The sequence below is a fragment of the Lissotriton helveticus genome, chromosome 1_2 (genome assembly GCF_964261635.1).
Source record: "Lissotriton helveticus chromosome 1_2, aLisHel1.1, whole genome shotgun sequence".
Classification (NCBI taxonomy): Eukaryota; Metazoa; Chordata; class Amphibia; order Caudata; family Salamandridae; genus Lissotriton; species Lissotriton helveticus.
This window is the reverse complement of record NC_136058.1, coordinates 453,141,373-453,165,311: the sequence shown is the minus strand read 5'-3', so window position 1 is coordinate 453,165,311 and position 23,939 is coordinate 453,141,373. Positions and strand designations below refer to the sequence as shown.

The following is a 23,939-nucleotide window of genomic DNA, read 5'->3' as shown; positions in this document are numbered from 1 at the left end:
TCTCTTCCACTCGTGTCTTTTCTCGGCTCTCACACAGACATCTGATTATCTGGTAGCAAACTATATGTAACGGAAACTGCAATCACCGAGCTGTTTACAGGTAATTACATATAAGGAATGTGGTTCTGGCATCTGATTGTCAATGCTATTTATAAACAAAAAACATTACTTGTTTCAAACTGCCTAGAACGGCTGGCGTTTAATCTTGCACCCTTGAATTTAACTAACCACTGCACCCTCTGCTCACGTCTGATCTTACAGGGCTCAAACTTTTCAAAGTGCCTAGAGAAGACATTCACTGCACCCTCTGCTGATGCGAACGTCCGGCCTTACAACGCCCGAACGTTTCATAGTGCCTAGAAAAGCTAGCGTTCTCCAACTTTTAGCCTAGATCCCAACAACTAACCATTCATTGCACCCTCTGCTCATGTGAACGTCCGGCTTTATAGCACCCAAACTTTTCAAAGTGCCTAGAAAAGCCATTCACTGCACCCTCCGCTCACGTCTGAAGCCGACCAGCCGTGTGTGAGAACAGACCCCAGGAGCGGCCATGGCGGGTCGTGGAAAGCTGATTGCTGTGATCGGGGACGAGGACACCTGCACCGGCTTTCTACTGGGGGGGCATTGGGGAGCTGAACAAAAACCGCAAGCCCAACAATTTGGCCGTGGAGAAGGACACAAGCGTGACTGAGATAGAGGAGAACTTCCGGTGAAAAGGGGGGGGGAGGAAGTTACCGGGGAGGTTGGTGTGGGGAGATAGGGGTTTCGAGAGTGTCGTGAAGGGGTTCGCGAGACACAATTATCTACCCCAGCCCTTTAAAAGGAGGGCTCTTTGGTACCGTTCCCGTTTCAGACATGTGATCGTATTTATGAACCTCGTGAAGGTATTTAAGTGGGGGGCATCATAGGTTCGTGGCTTAAACACGTACTCTAAATGTCTGTGATTCCCAGCCGACGAGTATGTTGTTGTGTCTCTGAGCCTTCTGTTAATCCCTCTCTTAAGATGTGTAACATAACTGCCATACATCCAGAACCAGCCAGGACTGGGCGCTATTTCAAGAGAGAAGCCTAGAAGGGGATGGCAATGTTTTCTGAACATATTTTTGACACTTTAGTGGACAGGACTCTAACTCTGATAATTTCAGTCGTATTGGGTACCCTTCCCATCTCGTGCTCATCTGTGCATGATGGTAGAACCTGATACTACGGGAGGAGACCTTCAAATCATGGGGTCCAGGATCCCTTTGGCTCACCTGTCTGTGAGTTTATGCACAACACAAGGACTTATCTCCTCACGAGTGCAAATATATCTAATTGTTAACAGTTAATGGCATATGATCCTCCTTAAATGGTCGGTGCTGTCCGCAACCTGGATCTCAACAAAATACTGAATTGTTTACCAGGGTCCTTGCTTGGCATCGCACCTTGAGCAAGTTTAAACAAAATTCACTCAGAATGAAGTTTACAAAACTGACTTTGCGTGTGGCTGGCCGACTGCCCAGTGTTTAAAGCCGGCTTCAATGGTCAGTGAAGATGGACGCCTGTCCCGTTCCTCCTGAAGCTGAATAATTACTAGTTGCATAGGAACAGCAGTTTAAAAATTGACAGCACAACAGACCTTCATGCAACAGGCTGGTCTTCCTGAATATTGGTGCTGCCCCAACCTGGGATCAAGCTGTAAGATTTCGGCCTAGGACTGGGCCTCCTCTACCTGCTAAAGAGGGTGTCTGTTGAATGAAAGGACCCAGAGTGTGTGTGTTTGTTGGGTGAGGGCTTTAGTGACTGACCATCGTTGGGGTTGTTTTCCTACCCCTGGTCCAAAAACTATGACCACAATAAAGATCAGCAAAAGATGGGAGGAGGAGGAGGAGGAGGAGGAGCAGATGCAGAAGACAAGGATTAAAACAGAGCAGTGTTGAGTAGTGAGGTTGTTTGAGCCTACTCCCATGCACCAAGGAGAGGCCAAGTATTCCCCTCATGGGCCCTCTTCTGCCTGGCTAGCCTTGAGTAGGGTCGATGAACCCCCTTCAGATGCACCGTCAAACATTTGCAACTTTAATAGTAGATCATGAGAGAATGTCATTTGAAATTCCCACCAGAAATAGGAATCTTGGACTCACAGGGCACCAGAGGAGCTTCACCACCACTGGTTGGTTCCAATATACTTTCCTGTCGGGCCGGATTTTCGGCATGGGTGAGCAGGGCACAGGGCACCTGCAATTAGAGAGGTGCACACATGGATCACCTCCCGAGCTTCCATCAATGTTTTCATTCTAGGCTGCCTTTCTGTTCATTAACTCTGGAGTGCAAGCCCTATACTTTCGTTATCCTTAATAATAATAATAATAAAAACACTTATAAAGCGCCTGGCTGCACAAACTGTGCGTCCCCGCGCTAACTGCTTATAAATCATCCAAAAGGTGGACCCAGAGATACTAGAGAAAGAGTCATATCAGCTAACTATTTAGGGAAGAGGAGCGTTTTGAGTTTTGCCCTGAAAATTCTTTCGGACGGTTCCATCCGCAATTGAAGGGGGAGATCATTCCAGTGCTTAGCAGCTAAAAATCGGAAGGATTTACCACCCATTTTAGCTTTTTTAATGCGGGGGATTTTAAATTGCATTGCACCAGATGACCTTAGAGCTCTCATCGGTCGGTGTATAGTCAGAAGACTACCTAGGTACAGGGGGCCTTTGTTATGGGCTATCCTATGGGCATAGCAGAGATTTTTAAAAATAATTCTTTCCTTGATAGGAAGCCAGTGCAGTTTGGTTAGGGCAGATTTAATAGAAGTTTTTCTCGGGAGACCTAACACCAGACGAGCCGCCGTATTTTGAATGCATTGGAGCTGGTGAAGGCCTTTGAGATTGAGACCTATTAAAAGGGCATTACCATAGTCCAAATGTGGCGTTATTAAGGCGTGAACTATGGTTTTTCTTGCTCCTATAGGAATCAAGTCAATGATTTTTCGGAGAGTTTTAAGTATGCCAGTGCACTTTCCTATAGTTTTATTCACATGGGTTTTGCCCGACAGGTCAGAGTCTATCATGACCCCCAAATTCTTTACCACTTTAGCAGGGGTGGGGAGATTTCCCAGTTCACAGGGCCACCACGCATCAGACCACACAGATGTTTCTTTCCCCACCACCAATACCTCTGTCTTCTCTCCATTAAGGCGCAGACAGTTATCGTCCATCCAAGTGGCTACTGCCGACATGCAATTTGAAAAATTTGCGGCATTTTCCTTACAGCCCGGTGTAATTTTAAACATGAGTTGAGTATCATCAGCATAACTAACAATGCCCACCCCAAAATTCCTTACTATGTCAGCCAGGGGTTCCATATAGATGTTAAACAAAGTAGGGCTCAAACTAGAGCCCTGTGGAACCCCATGGCTGACACTGCGGGAAGATGACCTGAAGGGTGGGCAGTGTAGTTGGAATGATCTCATGGTAAGGAAAGATCTAAGCCAGTCGAGTGCTGGACCATTCACTCCTAATTTTGATAGGCGAGATAGCAGCTTAGAGTGCAGCACAGTATCAAATGCTGCACTGAGGTCCAGCATGACCAGTGCTGCAGTCTCGCCCTCATCCACCATCATTCGGATACATTCCGTGGAATACAGAACTGCCGACTCAGTGGAATATCCTGGCCTGAATCCTGATTGAGAGGGATGGAGTAAGTTCTCTTTTTCTACAAAATCCATGAGTTGTTTATTAACAACTTTTTCTATAATTTTGGCGCAGTATGGAAGAAGTGATATGGGTCTTAGGTTATTAAACTTTGAAATGGGAATGTTTGTTTTTTTTTTTAACGGTATCACTTGCGCTAATTTCCAGGCTTCCGGGACAAAACATTCCTGGAAGGATAAAGAGATCATATGGCTGATGTGGTCAATAAGAGTGTTTTCCATGATGTCCTTACTTTTATCGTATGGACATACATCCCTGGGGGATCCAGAATGTATACTTTTAATAATATTAAGTAGATCCTTTTTATCTGGAATGGTAAACATAGATAATGTCGGATTTTGAGTGGCGGGAGTTATTATGTCTACGTTATCCCTTACATCAGGGGTTTTGGAGAAGGTAGCATGGATCTTCTCCACCTTTTCCACAAAAAAATCAGCGATTTGTTCGCATATTTCCGTGGAATAGGTATCCAGAGTCTCTAGACGGGACGAGCTGGTCAGTTCTTTATAAATACGGAATAATTCCTTTGTAGGGTGGGCAGCTTCCTCAATTCTAGTGTTGAAAAAGATACTTTTTTCTTCTCTAACCATTTTTTGGTATATTTTTAGTTCGGTTCTATACTTCACTTTGAGGTCTGGTGCATAGCTCTTTCTCCAACTGCGCTCAATTGATTTACAGTGGGCTTTTGCAAGTCGGAGTTTTTCCGAAAACCAGGGCTCAGATTTAGCACTCCTGGTAGGGGGTTTAGTAGTCCAGGGGGCTATTTTATCTAGAGCATTCTCTAACCATTGCTCGTAGTTGTTCCATACCTCTTGAAGTGAGGTCCCTCTGGTAAGGGGATGCTCATCTAGGAAGCTTTTAAACTGAGCCGGAGTGAACTTTTTCCAGTTACGGCGCTTCAGCGAGTGGACTTTGATAGGCGGGCTTTTATTTTGACTGATTAAAATCTCACAAGTTACCAGGAAGTGGTCGGACCACAATAACGGGGTCGGGGGAAAAGGGGCAGCAATTCCCTCCCAATTTACAAAAATCGGGTCAAGTAGGTGCCCATGTAGGTGGGTAGGGTTAGGTGCCATGAGTCTTAAGCCTAATGAGCTAAGTGCGGTTTTTAATGAGCACGCTTCTTTAGCGTTGTGGTCTTCAAAATGAAGATTTAAATCTCCCAAAATCATAAGATTTTTATGTCTTATTGCAAGCTGGGTGGCAACTTCTATGAGATGATTACAGAAAAGTCCTGTGGGGCCAGGTGGTCGGTAAATAAGTAAGCCAGTGATAGTGGTAGTGGAATCCAATTTAATAGAAAAGAATCCACATTCACTATTGGGGATGGCCAGATTAGTAAGCGTACATTCCAAATTTTTTTGAAAAATGAGTGCCAGTCCCCCCCCACGTTGGTGTTTCTGCCTATCTAGTCTGAGGAGAGTATAGTTATTGGGTATGGCTTCTAAGATGTCTGGGAGCGAGGCTTCTTCCAACCATGTTTCTGTGAGAAACATAGTGTCAAAAGCGTTGTTTTCCAACAAATCATGGATTTCCATTTTATGCTTTACCATAGACCTGCAGTTCAGCAATGACCTCTTACGTGTAACTGTTGGTTCTGAGGTACCATTAGGGGAAGGGAGTATAGTATTACATATAATGCAGGACCTGGGCACTTCCTCAGGTTCTATGGTATGAAGGCAGAACTGATTAGGCTTCTTACCAAGATTAAGTAGGGCCGCTTTGGAGTAGTGGATCTTGTGGTTGTCCATTGGCCGTGCTGTGCCTGATAGCGAGTTTATAGAGTCCTGGAGTCCTGCCCCGCGTCCCGGTCGTTCGCGGACGGGCGCAGACGGGCAGGACTCTGGCTTGACTCCGGCGCGCGATCGGCGTGCCCGCAATGCGCGTCCGCTGCGCGGAGCCATAGCCGTATGAATTTATGCTGTCTGCCGAGCGCCGTGCAGAGCGAGCCCTCACTAAGATGGCCGCTATCCTTACTTCGATGGCTCTAATGATACCCTTCTTCCAATTACCTTTTCCCCCATCATTCTCCCTCACCTCATTCTCCCTCACCCCCTAACATGGACTCTCCCTTCAGTTTAGCAACTGAATAGGTAATTAAGGTGAGGTGACAAGGGACAAACGTGTACTAACAGGCTGTTCACTGGGCTGAGGTGTTGAGCCAGGACTGACCAGGGAGCACTAACGGGCCTCCACCAGCATCACCAATGGGAGGCGGAGTTAGGGAAAGGGTTGGGGAGGAGGATCCGGTTGAGCGCCAAATTTAGTTTTGCCCAAGGCGCTGTTGTCCGATATAACCACGCTGTCCATGAAGTGACCCTTCATGGAAAATCAGCAGACCGAGAAGTCTTCAATCCCCTTTCAACCTCAAACTGCTTTTTTAGTGTTTGAGTCCTCCCTATCAAATTTTACTTCCATTTTATTTGACAAATAATGTTTAGAATTTTCTTAGGAATCATAAATGCTAAGCTCTTTTGGTTTTCACTTTTAAACGCCTTAATTGTTTAGCTTTTCTAGCCATGATAACTGAGGTGTTAGCGCTGGTTATTTGGCCACCTGTCTCTAGTGGCAAGGAAATAACATATTGTAAAATTGATCACAAAGCCGAAATCGAATTGGTTTTGAATAAGGGCCAGCAAGCAATGTACATTAACCTTTGCACTGTTGGATTACTCGCAATCAGGATTACAATTGGAAAAGTAGTTAAAGTGCAGTCTCTTGGCTTAAACAGATACACCAGACTCCGTAGCATAAAAATCTTAGTTTCTTGATGATGCACATGGGTTCTGTCTATTGGCAGGACACCGCCGTTCTCAGTCACGTTGGTGCCACAGGGGAGGTTGGCCAGTCTCAGGACAGTGTTGGCACCTTGCCTGTCCTGATCTCAGACATCTGGGATTAGGCAAGGGGATGCACAGAGGTCTCATAGTGATGTTGCCACTTCAAGGTGGTACCATACCAGTCTCTGCAAGCTGCACACTGCCTCGCGTGGGATTTGATGGGTCAGACATACTCCGGTTGAGACATTGTATTTCTGGGAAGTGAAGGAAATTGGAAAGGTTGCACTCCATTTGTGGCTAGCTCAATAACTTCTCTTTTTCCCAACTCTTTGTTTGCAGCAAGGAGACAGTCACCATCATTGAAATCTCCTCAAAGGAATCTAGATTCTCTAGAGGCCTGACAGCCTATCTACTTTTTTCAAGTTGCAGCAGCAAAGATTTTATCCGGCGGTTCCTTACTCCTTCAGGGGAGGCTGATCAGGTTTCCTGCCTCTGGACTTATTATTCCTAAAGGATCAGTTTGTATTCATAAACAGTGGCAGATGGGCACCATCTCCCTACATGTTAAGTTGGCCCCAATGTTCATCTTACACCATACTAATTCAACACTAATCCTTATGGGTGCTGGAGTTTCGTGCTACTTGCCAAAAGAAGCGCTTCAAAACCCCATCAGGGGTAGCAAGCGCTATAAAAATACATTCCTCTTCTATCCCGCCACCTACCCGTCTCTATCCAAATAACTGAATAACATATCCACCACTCAAATTTCTTCATATTTCACTATACTATTAACACTAATCCTATATGGGTTCCAGAGTAGCATGCAATTCCCCAGAAAAGCGCTTCAACACCCATCAGGGGTAACAGGTACTATATGAATGCAAACCTTTCTTCCCCTTGTATCCCTCCGCTATCCTTCTCACTCAAAATAACTGCCTAATATCCACCACTCAAATTACTTTCATATTTCACCATACTAATTCACCATTAATCCTTTTTTTGTTGCCGGATGGATTTACTGATTTGTGAGCAGGTAAGCAGCATTTTTTTGTTATCTAGTTTGCCCGAGATTGTCCCCGCCGCACAGCGCCCGGACTGGAAGTAAGGCAGGCCGAGGGCGGGACTGCGGGACCACAGGAAGAGGCTGCGAGCCCACCCCGCCTCCTCTGGAAGCTGCCGTGTCCGGAGAGATACTGCCGCAGCAAACTCCCTCCCCCCAAGGGCTCCCAAGAGCTTGGGAGAGCTCCGGGGAGTGAGAGGAGAGATAGAAGTCCAGCCGCGAGGCTCCCAGAGTAAAGGGAGAGCCACCCCGCAGCCAGTGAAGGGAGCCGCCGCCTCGAGCAGCGCGGGAACGACGAGGGGGCTCAGCAGTGGTTCTAGAGCGGCCCCGGTTATCGGGCGGCACCAAACCCATTGGCCTTGCCAGTGTTTGTTTTTATCTCCCAAAAATGTAAAGCGGAGTCTTCGTTCTCCGTGATCGTGCATATTCGACCCGCTGAGCTACCCGACCCGCTAATGCTGCCAGGCGATGGGTGTGCACACCTGAGGTACAGTAAAGTGCAGCTCGGACAAACGTCACTTTATTCTTAATGTCGGGTGGGACAGACATTCATGCAAATATGTCATGGCATGAAAGGTGAAAATGCTGTCATTCCTCCTTGAACGTTTGCAGAGGGTGGTGCACCATCGTTCGTCGTGTTTCACAATCGGGCAGTGGGGTTAGCCTCGAATTGGCTGGGGCTGCCCGGAGCTCTGCACCTCATATCACTAAACTTTATTCAGTCATAATAAGAACCAGAAGTGTAAAACTCTGCGCTTTAAAACATGGAATGTTACTAAAACTCAAGGTAGATTTTGTTGCAGTGCGGGGAGGCGCGTCAGGTGAAGCGCCTTGACGCCTCGTAGGGAAATAGTGAATTATAGTGCCTCTGCGAGGTAGAGTGATCTGGGAGGCCCGACAGAGACGCATGCCTGGTGCAGATTGGGGGATGGGAGTTGAGCGGCATTCACAAGTGTGAGGCACTGCGGTGATCATAAGTGTGGTTTCACTAAAGTGAGCGAGGTTGACTGGCGAGGGTATGTGCCTACTAGAGATCTATTGTGAGAGTAGGCGCTGGGGTCGCAGTGAGGGCGAAGGCAGACGGCAGAGTGTGACTAGAATATGCAGTGGTGGGTGGGCGCCGGAGGGGGAGGGGGATTCACTTAAACGAGATGGGCAAGGCCCGATCAAGGGATTCCTCTCGACATTTTGAAAAGAATGATTCAGCTGTGTACCCGCCGTCCATTTCCCGCAGCCACTCCTCAGAACGGTGACCACCACAGCTAGGCCTGTGTCAGTCCGGCTTAGCGTTCTTTGGGGTTCCCGGTCATATTTAGTGTTGAAGGTCCCTTCCACGGATTTATAGCAGATGAACTGGAAATCCCAATGGCCTTTTGGCGGTTTCGTTCCGGTTAAAAAATGCTTTGACTAGCTGAACAGTAACTCAGCCAGCCCCGGCATTGAATACGGTTTAGAGCCTGGTCCGAAAACAGTCCTCAGCAGATCTGTTCAGGGTCACAGAACCTTTCACCTAAGGGTCGCCAGATCGAAACTGAACCTGGGTGCGAAGAGAACAAAATGTATTGACATTCAGACAGCTAGTTGTCAATTTTAGCAGAGTTGCCAAGTACCAAATGGTCAGGGAGTCTAAACTCCGACAGTTCCTCCGCTGGACATGATGGGCATGGATTTTTCAGGGAAGCTTGCGCTGCTGTAACAGAAGGTCCGACCTGCAGTTCTATACATAGATACATACATAGATAGGCCTCTCTGCTCCCCTGCCCCCGATCTGGTTTTTGTGCCTCTGTACCCCCCCACCCCCGTTGGTTGTGCTTGCTGTCCTGACCCCCCACCCTTGTTGGTTGTGCTTGCTGTTCTGACCCCCCCCCCACCCTCGTTGGTTGTGCTTGCTGTCCTGACCCCGCCCCCCCCCAACCACCACCACCACCACCCACCCACCCTCGTTGGTTGTGCTTGTTGTTGATTTGCCAAAGATTTGGGGCATGCAATATTTTCATCAATGTTTACATTATTTATTGTGTGTAGTAGTCCTGTGACAGATCATTTGTTCAGGGCATTGATTAGTGCCCACAGGATCCTAAGTCTGCTTCTTTGACGTCTGATTTCCTATAGAGCACTAAACAATGGTACATACTTTCCCTTTTGTAAATTATCCATAACTTCGTTGTTAACAACATTGTTTACGTCGTCCGTTGTTGCATCTGAGGTCTCCGTGTTCTGCAGTAACACATACAATTCATAAAATATTATTAACAGTCGTAGTATAGTGTTATTGTCACTAAACTCAATGGTACTTATTTTACTGACATCGGAAGGAGTATTGCTGAGTTAAGGCAATAATGTGCAGGCGATAAACCTGCCTCTAAGTTGTTGAATTAGTCAGCTGTATGTGTGTGGGTGGCTGTGTGTGTGTGTGGGTGGCTGTGTGTGTGTGTGGGTGGCTGTGTGTGTGTGGCTGTGTGTGTGGGTGGCTGTGTGTGTGTGTGTGGGTGGCTGTGTGTGTGGGTGGCTGTGTGTGTGGGTGGCTGTGTGTGTGTGTGGGTGGCTGTGTGTGTGTGTGGGTGGCTGTGTGTGTGTGTGTGGGTGGCTGTGTGTGTGTGTGTGCGGCTGTGTGTGTGCGTGGGTGGCTGTGTGTGTGGGTGGGTGGCTGTGTGTGTGCGTGGGTGGCTGTGTGTGTGCGTGGGTGGCTGTGTGTGTGCGTGGGTGGCTGTGTGTGTGCGTGGGTGGCTGTGTGTGTGCGTGGGTGGGTGGCTGTGTGTGTGTGGGTGGGTGGCTGTGTGTGTGTGGGTGGGTGGCCGTGTGTGGGTGGCTGTGTGTGGATGGCTCTGTGTGTTTGTGTGTGTGGCTGTGTGTCTGGGTGGCTGTGTGTGTGGGTGGCTCTGTGTGTGTGGGTGGCTCTGTGTGTGTGTGTGGGTGGCTCTGTGTGTGTGTGTGGGTGGCTCTGTGTGCGTGTGGGTGGCTCTGTGTGCGTGTGGGTGGCTCTGTGTGCGTGTGGGTGGCTCTGTGTGCGTGTGGGTGGCTCTGTGTGTGTGTGTGGGTGGCTCTGTGTGTGTGTGTGGGTGGCTCTGTGTGTGTGTGTGGCTCTGTGTGTGTGTGTGGGTGGCTCTGTGTGTGTGTGTGGGTGGCTCTGTGTGTGTGTGTGGGTGGCTCTGTGTACGTGTGTGGGTGGCTCTGTGCGTGGGTGGCTCTGTGTGTGTGTGTGGGTGGCTCTGTGCGTGTGGGTGGCTTTGTGCGGGTGCAAATGCAATAGGTCTCGCATTTGCGAGCAATTAAGCTGTTGGCATTGTAAATGACAATGCCATTTATTTATGTTTTAAAACATAAATAAAAATGTCATGAGCAATGCCAATAGCTCTAACTTTAACAATGCCGAGACCATTGCATTGTAAATGCTTGTTAATGAAGTTAGCTTTTTTTAATTTTAAATATTTTAAATTCTATTTATTGTATTAGAAACTAACTTTTTTTAATTATAAATAGACGATGAATTTGGGTAAATCATGACGCCCTCCGCCCACCACTGTCAAAGTTATATAATCGCTATGATCTTGATATCGATGTGTTATAATTCTTTTTATGTACTTTTATGGTCTAAATAGACCAAAATAAAGTTATAATTGACATACATCTTAAAACTGAGAATGTACTTTAACACACCAGGGTCTCCTATGTTGAAAATGCGTTCATTCAGATTCAAATATGCTAAAAAAAAATCCATAATAGAGACCAATCATGCTAGATGCTTGCAGCCGCTTTGAATAAGGCCTTCCCAGTGGTTTTATAAGCTGTTATTGTGATTGAAATTGCTGTTCTATAAGTTAACCGATATGTTCTTGTTGTAGCCCGTACCTTTCAAGCAAGTCCAGTATATGCCAGAAAACCAGTAAAGCCAATTTAACTGTAATACAAAAAGCCAGCCCACCCATGCCTCTGCCCGAATTTGAATCTATAACTTATGTGCTGAGAAAGAAAACCTTCACTAAAAACAGATCAAGTCCCTTTGCTTGATCAAAGTTGGCCAATCTGGGTGAATCGATTTGAAGTTGATACTCACTACTTTCAAAGAAACTCTCTTAACACTATTCTGTGACTGAAGACCTGTGACATTATTTAGCATGCAGTAAGCATGCAAGAGTTATCCCTTCTACATTGGTGCAGTACTCCCTCCCCCCAACATATTTCCCTTTGTAATATGATCGTAATGGTGTTTCATTGTTTTCCAATGCCTCTAGAGGGGCAAATACATTTCCAACTAGGGTATTAAGAGGGCAGGCCACGCATTAGAATTGTTGTGTAGGGATGACTGGTCATGGCAATGCCTGTTCTCAACAAACTGTAGAAGTGGCCCAAAGAGAGGTCCTTGATCTGACCAGTCTTCCATGAAGATGATCCTTTACAGAGTAATAATTGCCTTTGGTCATCCGTTCACTGTGGGCCTGTGTCTGAATTCACCACTCCGTTTCAGTCAAGCAGAAATGAATTCAGGGCTGATTTGGCACTGTTTGCATTTCCCTTGCATGTCAGCGACTTTGAGAGAGAGCTTTAGGTCATCCCCCTTGTCTGGCCGTTGGGGTCATTATCGACATTGCTAAGTTAGCATGAGCACTGATGCCATGATGCTGCTTTTGCGCACGTTACTACATTACATCATTTTGCAAGTCTATGTTTGTGCCTTTCACATGAGACCTGTCTGCTTTCTGCGTTCTCTGTCTGGAGTTTAGTCTGAACACAAGTGTAAGGTTGATAAACAATTCCCTCACCAAGTGTGTGTTAAACTAACATGCAACCCCATAATATCAAAGCACTGGTTTCCAGCAGCTGTGTAGCATATTTTGTCCAAGTGCTAGAGACTGACCAGAACAGAATAACCAGGGGAAAAGTCTGCGATCATTGTTATATAGACCCGTAAGTATTTCACTTAGTGTACTTGAGGCTTAAAAGGGGCATGTCTTTCTCTTGTTGCCCTATCCATCTATAATTGTAGCAGTTCAGGTTTCTTTTTCTGAACCTTGTGCCGTGAGACCCTGACAAAGTACTCCACTAGAGTTAAAAGGTAGAGTGTGTAAATAATTGCCTCAGACAGTGAAGTCCATAATAAACTAAGAGCGAGAACCTGTATTCGACCCTCCCCAAATCCCAGTCCTTGTATTTCCTGGGTTTGCCATTGTAAGCGGCTCCGTTGTCATGGCAAAGAGCTATGGTGACATTCGACACACCTGCCCGGTACACCTCCTACGTCAGGATCTGAGCAGATCCCATTGACTAGGAGTCTAATTTTCATAAGTAGCATGACCGAAGTTTAATGTTGGTGACCTATCTCTAGTTGGCTAAGCAGTACGAGGACTCCTGTTCAGTGATACATCTAGCCATTAAGGATTAAAATACAACACTTAAGGTTTAATCCTTCTAACACAGTAGCCTCAAAAATCCTCCGCTCTTTGTGGGACTGAGAATTCCTAACCCGTTACTAGTTAAACTATGTTGTCCGAATACATTTTATCCTTTAAAAGTATCTTTAGTATCTCAATAATAAAAAAAGATTTCAAAAAGCAGAGAAGAGTGAACACGTCTGTATGGCTCCTCCTTTTTGGGTCTCGCTGGCAATGCATCCGCAAGCGGATGCATGTGTCCAGCTGGAGACGTATAGCGATCAGTCTGGGGGGAAGGAGGACAAGAGGGTGTACGAGCTTTCTTTCGTGGATTCGTGTGCGCGAACGCGCACGTCGCGTCCCGCGCCGTACACATGCGCGCGCAGACAGACACGCGCTCACACACACCCCCTCCCCCACAGTCACACACCCCCCCCCCCCCCCCGCTGCCGCAGCTCAGCAACCCGTGCGGCGGCTCTCCTCAGCTGCAGGGCCCGGCAGCAGGACTCTTCTTCCCTCCTTCGGCACCGGGGCGCAGGGTAGGCTCCTGCCTGCTCCGGTGGCGCTCCAAACAATCACGGCTCTTCCGTGGGAGGCGGGGTAGGCACCCGCCCTCCTACTTCCTGTTTCCGGTTGTCGCGCCGGCCTGCCTGACTTCCTGGTCGCAGGCCGGCAGAGTAACGAGGATGTTTGATTTGCGGTATTTATTTATTTATGCATTTTTATATAGCGCGGACTTTACCCGAAGGCGGTATTTATTTATTTATTTATGTATTTATGCATTTTTATATAGCGCGGACTTTACCCGAAGGCGGTATTTATTTATGTATTTATGCATTTTTATATAGCGCGGACTTTACCCGAAGGCGTCAGAGCGCTTCACATTAGGAACAGAAATGAAACATAATGAGAAACATTACAAAAGAACAGGTTGCAAAAACATACGTTACTTACATAAGGTAATAGTGACAATTGTGAGCAAACAAAATACATGAGGTAGTAAAAACTATGAGCAACCAAAAATACATGAGGTAGTAAAGGTAATAGTGACAATCGTGAGCAAACAAAATACTTGAGTAAAAATTGTGAGCAACCAAAATACATGAGGTAGTCCAAAGTGCACAAGAGGAAATGAAAGTGACAAGTGTGCAGTTATAAGAGAAAACAGAGTATAATTAGAGGTATAGTCCTGCAATAGGTGCCATGACACTCAGGCTCAGGAACAAGCGTTACATGGGCAAGGTGGCACTTGTGCAAGTATCAAAGGCAAAGACATGTGAGAGGTAGCAGCCGTGTGTTGCAAGGGCAGAGTGGTGTGTGCATGTTACAAAAGGGCACCGAACACCAGTACATGGAAAATACTGCAAAAAGGCAGACCCTCCAACCACAGGCATACACTGGGAAGGCACTTCCATGGTCATGGAAAGTAGAAATTATCAGTAGTGGGAAGTCTTCCTCACAAATAGCAAGAGGACGTGAATTACTTTTGGAGGTGTCTCTGGAGGAGGAGAACTTTGAGGTCCCTTTTGAAGGCCTGGGAGGAGGCGGTGGTCCGGAGCTTTTATTGTCCTCTCGCGGTTTGTAAATACAAAACATATTGCATTACAAATGCTATAGGTATCACATTTGCGAAAGTTATAACTATTGGCATTGTAAATGACGAAGCTATTAATTTAGCTATTTAAAAAAAAAAGAAACATAAATAAAAACTTTGGCATTTACAATCCCAATAGCTCAAACTTTCCTAATGCGTGACCTATTGCATTGCAAATGCTTGTTGTTATTTATCCACAACTAGCACTCTGGCCTTTGATAGCGGGTATACAGTAGAAAAAGCCATAAATAATTGTCCCTCCCATATTCAACAGTCTCATCACTGTAAATAGTCCAGTATCCTATTATTATTTTATTTTAATTCATGGTTTTGCATGAGCCAAATATCGTGTCTGCTTTTATCATAACATCTTCAACTTCATACACATTAATCATCTGCTCTTATGCGCTATACAGATACATTGCACACATTAATCTTTGTGTTTTCACATCCATAATGATCATCCCATATTGGAATGGCCCAGATGTATTTAAACAAACTGCTACCCATGGAATCCTAAACTCTGGCCGTTGTCAGTAAGTAGATTTTGTCGCACTGAGTCTTCTTACTTTAATGATGACCGACTGGTCCCTGCTTACTAATGATTATTGAGAAGCTTCTTCTCTTTCAGTATAAACTCTTATTAAGATTTCAGCATTCGCATTTATTAAAGGACTTGGTTAACAATTCAGTCATTGTGATTGGTCCTTATGTGGCTTAAGTACGATCATGAGGACTGGTTCTTTCATTTATAATTCAAATTATACTGTATCACAGCTGTTATTGAATAATTCTGTCACATAGGAACCACATAAAACACAAAGTGTCATAGTGCTCTACAGGAAATCTTTCAAGACCAGGGGATTTTCCTTTGCTTAACCTTTAAATATATTTTTCCTCTAATATGCTTTGTTTCTACTTTTTGTTTTCTGGCTACCGATAATTTTCCCACATGAACCCTTGTTAAAGAGGAAGCCATTCTTTGTCTACTTCAACCAGTTCACGTAACAAAGAAAAATAGAGTACATTTTATAGAGGCCCCTTCCCCTTGCTCCCTGTAACTTTTAGATACTTATAGTATAAGTTCTCCTGATTTTTATCGTAGTTGTATGTAAGACTCAGTATCGTCTTTTATTTTCGCTTATCTGATTGTTTACTGACATTCTATTAGAACATGCCTGCTATCCGATCATGCTACTGAAGTTTATATTGCACCCAATATTATGTCGCGTCACCCTCATGCTATCGTCCTCCCCTGTTTCTGTGAAGCGCTCTGATATCTGTAAAGATCTGGTTCGCGCTATATAAAACTGAATAAATAAATAAATAGATTCATGTTCCCTCCGTGGGTCTTGTTTGGTTAGTTTGCCATTAGTGATCCCGAGTGTATAAAACATTTTTTGTGGGCTAACAATTGCTCATTCTTTTTCCATTGTCCTAATTTTTGTACTACTCTAAAGTGGTCTTGTTCTGTTTTTCTTCATACATTATGTTGATTTCATAATTTGTTGTTAAAACTTTTCTTTTTGGATCCATTCTATTTCTAGTTGCACAAATTAATTTTTAAGTGACTTCAGTTCCTGCTCTTTAAGCTCCTAGGGTCCTGTATTATACCAGGGTAGTGCACCCTTTCCATGTCGCAGGCCACTATTAAATGAATATATTGGGGGGAGACTAGGGCAGTGTGCCCTTTCATTGTTGCTACCCCGCCATAGCCTGTACTTTTCTATAGGGAGATCTCCACCCCTGTGGTAGAGCTCTCTGTTTATGTGTGAAAAATTACTAGTAGTAACTTAACACTTGTGAATTCTGTCCTGATGTCTCTACCCCCTAAACTGGAGACATGTAAATTTGAACTTAAGTTCAAATCTATACTCCTGTAGACTTGATTCTGAGTGCAGAAGTACGTTTACACAAGCGTAAAGCTACAACATTAAGTTTACCTTTGTGAATAGAACTGTCTTTTGTTGCGATGCTAGCCCTTTTAAACGGGGCTAAGTTGCGATAAGGCAGGTATTAAACCTGTTCATTTCACACTTACGTTTGCTTACTTTGGTTTGTTTATCATTCAGATGGAACAATTAGGCAGTGATTTCCAGAGATGCAGTGTGGCGAGGGGTCCTTGCGATGAAACCGAGGTTTTATGAGCTGTAAATGGCCTTTAGTATAGCGTTCAGGTGTTGAGATACATGTTACGGGACTTGGCAACATGGTTCAGCCCAGGCCTCAGAAGCTGACCAGGGATTTTCTTAAACCAATGTTTGTTGCTTGCCTGTATGCTTTGCCTATCAAACTACTATTACTCTGCATTAAATTAGTTCAGATAGTAAGTTTTTGTACCAATTCACATTCAGTAACGGTCTCTGGTTTTAATTCTGCAGGTACCTGAAGCTGGACAGAAAAAGTAAAATGTCAGTTTAGTAAGAAAATTCCTCATAGAACAAAGGTTTATTCTGAAGATGTGAAGCTGCCTCGGTGTTCCACGAAGGAAGAAATGTGTAGAAGCCAAGAGTGATGAGGAACTGAGAGCGAAGAAAACTACTGAATGACTTTCTGATTCCATATATTTCAATATAAATCACTTAACCTTCAAAGTAAAATCACCAGATTTTTTTTTTTTTAAAGTGGTTTCGAAAAACATTTAAGGTTTAAATAGCCTGCCGTGAATGGAATGCAGCGGTAAACTGAAAGGGGACAGGTCAATATTTACTTCATGGTGCATATTGGATAAAACAACCTCTTGTGATTTGTCTGATGCAACATTAGGAATTCTGTTGGGAACAAGAAGAATACTTTGCAGAGCTTGATGCTTTTTCTTAGACAAAAGCAATCACTACAAAATTAGTGAACAGAGGTTAGTTTGAACACTCAACTGATTAAGGACGAAGGAACAGTCTCAGGACATAAGAACGTCATTGAAATAGCTGTTTCCCAGATTACGGCAAAGGCTCTAAAGTTGTTCCTTCCAACCTTAGAATTCATTAACCCTACTGTAGACCTTGCCACCTCACAAGTCCTTATCTCCTGAATTTATATGTATGTAAACTGTATCCAAATTGTACATATAAATCCTAGTCAAATACCTTAGTTTTTTTTTTTTATTTCTAAAGAACTTAATGAGAAAGCTTCAGTCACAAGTAAAGCCTGCTGCTGCATGAGAAACCGCATAAAGGTGGAGGCATTAACCCCACTATAGAAGCTCTTCTTTAGCCAGTAGGAAATCGCAGAGAAAGTTAACGTTACAACTTACATCGGCTTCCTATAGGGTTAACAACATAATAAACACAAGAAATGGTGATCATGGTCTAAATGCAATCGTTGAGAAGGCTTCTTGTAGATTATTTCACAGGTTAGTGTTGAACATTTTCTAAACATGTCAAGACTCTGGAAAATAATTAAGATCAAGATAGGACATAAAAAACGCAAAACCCAACGTGTTAAGAAACCATCTTTTAAATGCACTGATTGCAAGAAAACCTTTAAATTTCAATCCCACCTTGAGAGACATAAGAGAAAGCACACTGGGGAAAAACCTTACCAGTGCTCTGAATGCCAGAAATGCTTTAGTCTAAAATCTACACTCATTCAGCATGAGAAAACACACAAGGGGGAAAAGACTTATAAGTGTGCTGAATGTCAGAAAAGCTTCACTCAGAGAGCAAGTCTCACTAAACACGAGAGAACACATACTGGAGAAAAACCCTTTCAATGTTCTGTATGTGAAAAAGCCTTTAGTTACAAATTTACCCTGACTCTACACGAGAGAACCCACTCTGGCCAAAAACCTTATCAGTGCTTTGTATGTTACAAACCCTTCAGTCAGAAATCTGATTGCACTAAACATGAGAGAACACACACAGGACATAAGCCTTATCAGTGCTCCGTATGCCAGAAAAGCTTCATTCAGAAAGCCAATCTAACTCAACACGAGAGGATTCACACTGGGCAAAAACCGTACCAGTGCATGGAATGCCTAAAAAGCTTCAGTCAGAAATCCAATCTCACTCAACATATGAGAACCCACAGTGTTGAAAAACCATATCAGTGCACTGAGTGCCAGAAATGCTTTGTTCTTGAGGCCAGGCTCACTCAACACGAGAGAACACACACTGGGCATAAGCCTTTTCAATGTTTTAAATGCAAGAAAAGTTTTAGTCAGAAAATAAATCTAACTAAGCATGAGAAAACACACACAGGGCTTATCAGTACCTTGGAGCAGGTGGCTTTGGAACAGATAAATGAGCAGATGCCACAAACAGTGAGTAAGGTGGCCCTCGAACAGAAAGATGAGCAGCAGCCGCAAACAATGCATTGGGTGGCCATGGCACAGGAAAATGAGCAGCTGCCGCAAACCCTATATAAGGTGGCCCCGAAACAGATAAATGAGCAGCTGCCACGAACAATAAATGCGGTGGCCTCGAAACAGATAAATGAGGTGGCCATGGAACAGGAAGATGAGCAGCGGCCGCAAACCATAAATAAGGTGGCCTTAAAACAGACAAATGAGCAGTTTTCACAAACAATACATGAGGTGGCCATTGAACCGAAAGATGAGCAGCTGCCGCAAACAATAAATGAGGTGGCCATGGAACAGATAAATGAGCAGCTGCCACAAACAACAACAAATGAGGTGGCAATGGAACAGATAAATGATCAAACTCCACAAGCAACAAGTGAAATGGCTATGAAACTAATAAATGAGCAGCTGCCACAAACAACAAATGAGGTGGCTGTGGAGAAGATAAATGAGCAGCTGCCACAAACCACAACTGAGGTGGCCCTGGAGAAGATAAATGAGCAGCTGCCACAAACAACAAATGAGGTGGCTGTGGGGAAGATAAATGAGCAGCTGCCACAAACAACAAATGAGGTGGCTGTGGAGAAGATAAATGAGCAGCTGCCACAAACAACAACAAATGAGGAGGCCATGGAACAGATAAATGAGCAGCTGCCACAAACGACAACTGAGGTGGCCCTGGAAAAGATAAATGAGCAGCTTCCACAAACTACAACTGAGGTGGCCCTGGAAAAGATAAATGAGCAGCTGCCACAAACCACAACTGAGGTGGCCCTGGAGAAGATAAATGAGCAGCTGCCACAAACAACAAATGAGGTGGCTGTGGAGAAGATAAATGAGCAGCTGCCACAAACAACAACAAATGAGGAGGCCATGGAACAGATAAATGAGCAGCTGCCACAAACGACAACTAATGAAGTGGCCATGGAAAAGATAAATGAGCAGCTTCCACAAACTACAACTGAGGTGGCCCTGGAAAAGCTAAATGAGCAGCTGCCACAAACGACAACTAATGAGGTGGCCTTGGTACAAAAAAACTAGCAGCTGCCACAAACAACAACAAATGAGATTAAAGAGGAGATAAAATAATTCTAAAGCATCGTAGCAAAATTTCTGGTCTGTCTTGCAGGTCTGAAATTATAACTAGCCACAAATATAAATATAAAGCAATTGATGTAAACATAAGAATCTCTCCATAGCACTCTGTTTATTTAGAAAAGACCACACATTCCCAGATTGCACATTCCAAGAATAGGAAGCGAGGGGCCATATTGAAATAGATTAAACTAATATTACCAATAATAGGCCTGGATGAATACATAACCACATCGAAAGATTCCAGTGTACAGAATGTACTGCAGTATGGGTTATTGAGGGCCAACCCGAAGTCCAACATCAAACTTGGACACGCATTTTGCAAAACAGAAGTCCTTACAGGAACGAAAGGGATCATTGTCCTTGTGTTACAGGTGATACCCTCTGCAATCTGCGTGGGTCTGACTCAGTCTGAAGCAGTCTGCATACTGTTCCAAGGCTTGGAGAGATAGGACCACTTCATCTTCTGGCCACCATTTTGGATGTGAGGGGCTGTCAACGTTCAGTCCTGTAGTGGACCGCCTTATTACACAGTGACCACAACTTACCTTCACTAGAGTGCTTCCCCAAACTAGTAGAATTCCCCTCAGGTATCCGGATTACTGATAACTGGGTAGAAAAGCATAAAGAGAATGCTTCTCACTCCATTAATTGCTGATTACGCCCCATCAATTGGATATTATCTTTCATGTGGTCCGTGACCTTTGACTATTTTGACCTGCAGTCCTCCTGTTCTAATTCAGACTGTGTTTCTAGGCCCAGGTATCGTTTTAAGATATATTGCTTGTTTTCTGCTTTCGGAGTGTTCTGAAGAGCGCTATACGCACGTGTTATATATGCAAGATAGCAACAATGCATTATTTTTGTTAATGCTTTCATATTATCTTTCTTTCAAGTGACGCTTTTTAATGCTATTATCTGCTTTCCAGTTTAAAAAGACGTTCATATTGTTAATGAATTAAATTTTTCAGATGTATATCCTATTTTAACAATTGTAGTTATACATTTTCTTTTGATGGCTGAAGTTGTTGTTCCGTCGTGATTTTTCCTTTGATCTAATAAATTACGGAGTCAGACTTTCTGTGAAAAGGTCTTCGAACAGAATGCAGCGAGGGTGGCAGAGACGGGTATATAGTAGATCCCACTGTGGCAGACACGCTGTGATACCCATTTAACTGAGCGCAATATTGTATACAGTTTTGCCTTGTAGATTGGCTAATGTAATACAAAGTATTGTACCCTGAGGAGACAAAGGTTAGGTGGGCTTGAGAAGCAGATACCTTTATTTTCTGGGGTTTTTTCCATTTTCTCTGAAGTTTTATGTTAATGACGTTATATGCCTTTTTCATTGTATGCTTGTAATGGATAATAAAGAGTTCTAATTCAGACTAGCACCTCCTTTTTTCTTCAAAGCTTGCTTAAAGTCCTGCCTGCATATAAGACGGGGAAAGGGCTTACGTTTGCATGGAACCTTTGCAGTGCTTTTCCTTGCAACCCATCACTCCAAAATGTTTCTCTTTTAAAATTACTTCTCATCCAGTTTATTGTGATTGCACATATCTTATGCCTTTCTTATCTTTCATCAAATATGTTGACACTTGGCTGGAGACATACTGCTGTTTCTTCAAGACTTCAGTTTTTATTTAACTCCAACAGTTTGTGATGTAGCAGAAAATGTCAACAGTCATAGATGTTAAATATATGGAGCTATTCACAGTAGTATCTTAAATGTAGGAGTGATTACAAGTGTATGTTTACCTGTTTACTGTAGGTGATATTACTACTTTTGGTCATTAACCACATTTGAGTGTGAAGTTACTCAGGAGTGTAGACTTGAATGTTTCCACCCCCTGAAAAAGGAGGTGAAGCCAAATTTGCTAAAGTAATTTAATACAGCCGGAAAGAAGCTGTGCCGGGTCAAGCACCGCTCCTTCCCAACCACTGATAGCGGCAACACCCTCCCATAGAAAACAAGCCTTGGCAAACCCAATAGGTTTCGCCTATGCGACATATGTTGGCTTTGTTTAAAATGAGGCACAGCCGTGCGAGCTACTGTGCTACATAGCTTAAAACATTATAGCTTTTTTCTTTTATTAATAGAAGCTCTACAAATACTACCTAGTCCCCACTGCTGAAAATGCCCCCTTTGTGTATTTTCCATATCTAGACCTCTTTTAACTTGGAAGAGAGCTGACAGGCAGGGTATGCATTTAAATATATCTACATTTCCTTTATATTCAGTTCATTTTGCTGGTTTCTGTTAGAATGTTTGTGTTTCACTTATCTTAGTCTGAGCATCAAAATAATGGAGCTATGCATCACACGCATTTCAACAGCTCTAAGACCTACTAATTTCTGCCCCTTCATGGTTTTTGCTAGCATTTACTAGAATGCATCCCCGCAGGTCTCTGAGAACAAACCACTAGCAGAGAAAAAATGTGCTCCAACCAGCTGTCGCTGAAAAAAAAAAAACAGAGAGGTGGTGATGAGAGAGGAGAAAAATGTATGTTATTTATAGCAGCGCAAGATGGCTGACTCGCTGCTGAGAATTCGGCTCACGGTTTCTTGGCAGAAAAACGCAAACTAAGCGAATGGTAATTAAGTTGTGGTAATTGGTCCTCAGGCTGCTAGAGCCAAGTAGCCTCCCTGTATTGTGTAAACATGTAATATTACTGAACGGCTTGCATTGTTATACAAGTAAATACCCCACTGCTGCTTGCAGTAAACATCGCTTTATAACTCTGCATAAAGTGCACAAAAATAATTTTTAGTTGGCAGGAGTTGGCCTAACGGCTAAGGCACTCGACCTCGGACCTGGGGATCTGGGTTCGAGTCTCGGTAACTACGCCTAAAACCTCCTGTGATTCTGGGCAAATCACTTAATCTCCCCGTGCCTAAAAAATAAAATTAAAGTGTGTCCTCATGTAACGTAACTGGAAAATATGTACAGCGCTCTGATACCTGATTCGGTTCGGGTCTAGTTCGCGCATTATAAAACTCTGCAAATGAAAAGTGCATGCACGACGAGCATGTTTCAGGGCTGGTGCAAGCAGCAATGTGGGGGAAGGGGCTCTGATTAGAAGCAAACCATGCAAAAGGAATGCGAGGGAGAAGGGGAGACCATCCGAAAACATGTCAACATGAAATGTTAAAAAGTAAAAGTTGAGAAAAATAACTGGCGAAGCATGCGTTAAGTTGAAGGATGTTGGCTGCCAGCCAGAAACTATTTGATTCAGGCTTCAGGGAACAGCAGAGGAAAGAGAAAGTGAAACTTCATGACATGACCATGATACTGCTGACTAGAGAGAATCAAGAAAATGAGTGACCAGAAAGGTAATGAATGGTAAGTAATGGGCAGGCTGTAAGCCCCTTTTAAGATTTGTTTTTTTTAGGTCGAGCATTCGAGACCTCTTGTACATACTTTAGTATATACGTTATCTATGTATGTACTTTGTGGGCTCTGGAGATCAGCCCTAGTACTGGTCTGCTTTCTCTTAGGGACTTTTGTTTCTGTTCAACTGCCTCTATTTAACTGTTTTGATAGAAACCGACCAGCAGAGGTCAGTAAAATACCAGAATCACTTTAGAATTCTCTAGATTGCAGTCCATAGAAATTGTCTTCCAAAATCACCCATAGACCATATTGTTTTCAAATCTTGTATTTTCAGTGATCTGACCACCGAAGATTCCTGATATTGTATTAAAAACAGCTTTGGACTATACCATTTCCAGCTAAAAGGCAATATTTCTCTCCATGTGTTCCCATATCTGGCATGTCACGCAGTTTGGTGCTTACTTTCCCACCATGTTAAAGAACAGTAGATGTTTCAGCACCCAGGCTAATGTGCTGCAGAGCTAAATACATATAGGGTCTCAAAGGCAAGACCAATTGCATTGTGTTGGACTTGGCCTTTTTCCCCCAAAATTTTTCGCTTTTGACCCCCTAACTTGAATGTCTCCCCCATGGGATTAAACCTGTATAGGCCATGAGTGGTGTGAGACCCCTTGTTGAAAATGTAATGTTGTTAAATGGTGTACAGAAAATATCCCCCA

General features: G+C 44.0%; 1 protein-coding gene across 5 annotated transcripts in view; it reads left to right on the top strand.

Moving 5' to 3' along the window:
- LOC144807712 (uncharacterized) overlaps positions 1 to 21,274 on the top strand; it is a 172,669-nt gene extending 151,395 nt beyond the window's left edge. For all 5 annotated transcript variants that reach the window (XM_078673365.1, XM_078673368.1, XM_078673364.1 and 2 more), the window contains one exon: positions 16,876 to 21,274. In XM_078673365.1, the coding sequence (XP_078529491.1) occupies positions 17,868 to 19,832 (1,965 nt within the window). In that variant the 5' untranslated portion in view covers positions 16,876 to 17,867 and the 3' untranslated portion in view covers positions 19,833 to 21,274. The remainder of the gene's footprint in view (positions 1 to 16,875) is intronic.
- The last annotated feature ends 2,665 nt before the right edge of the window (positions 21,275 to 23,939 follow it).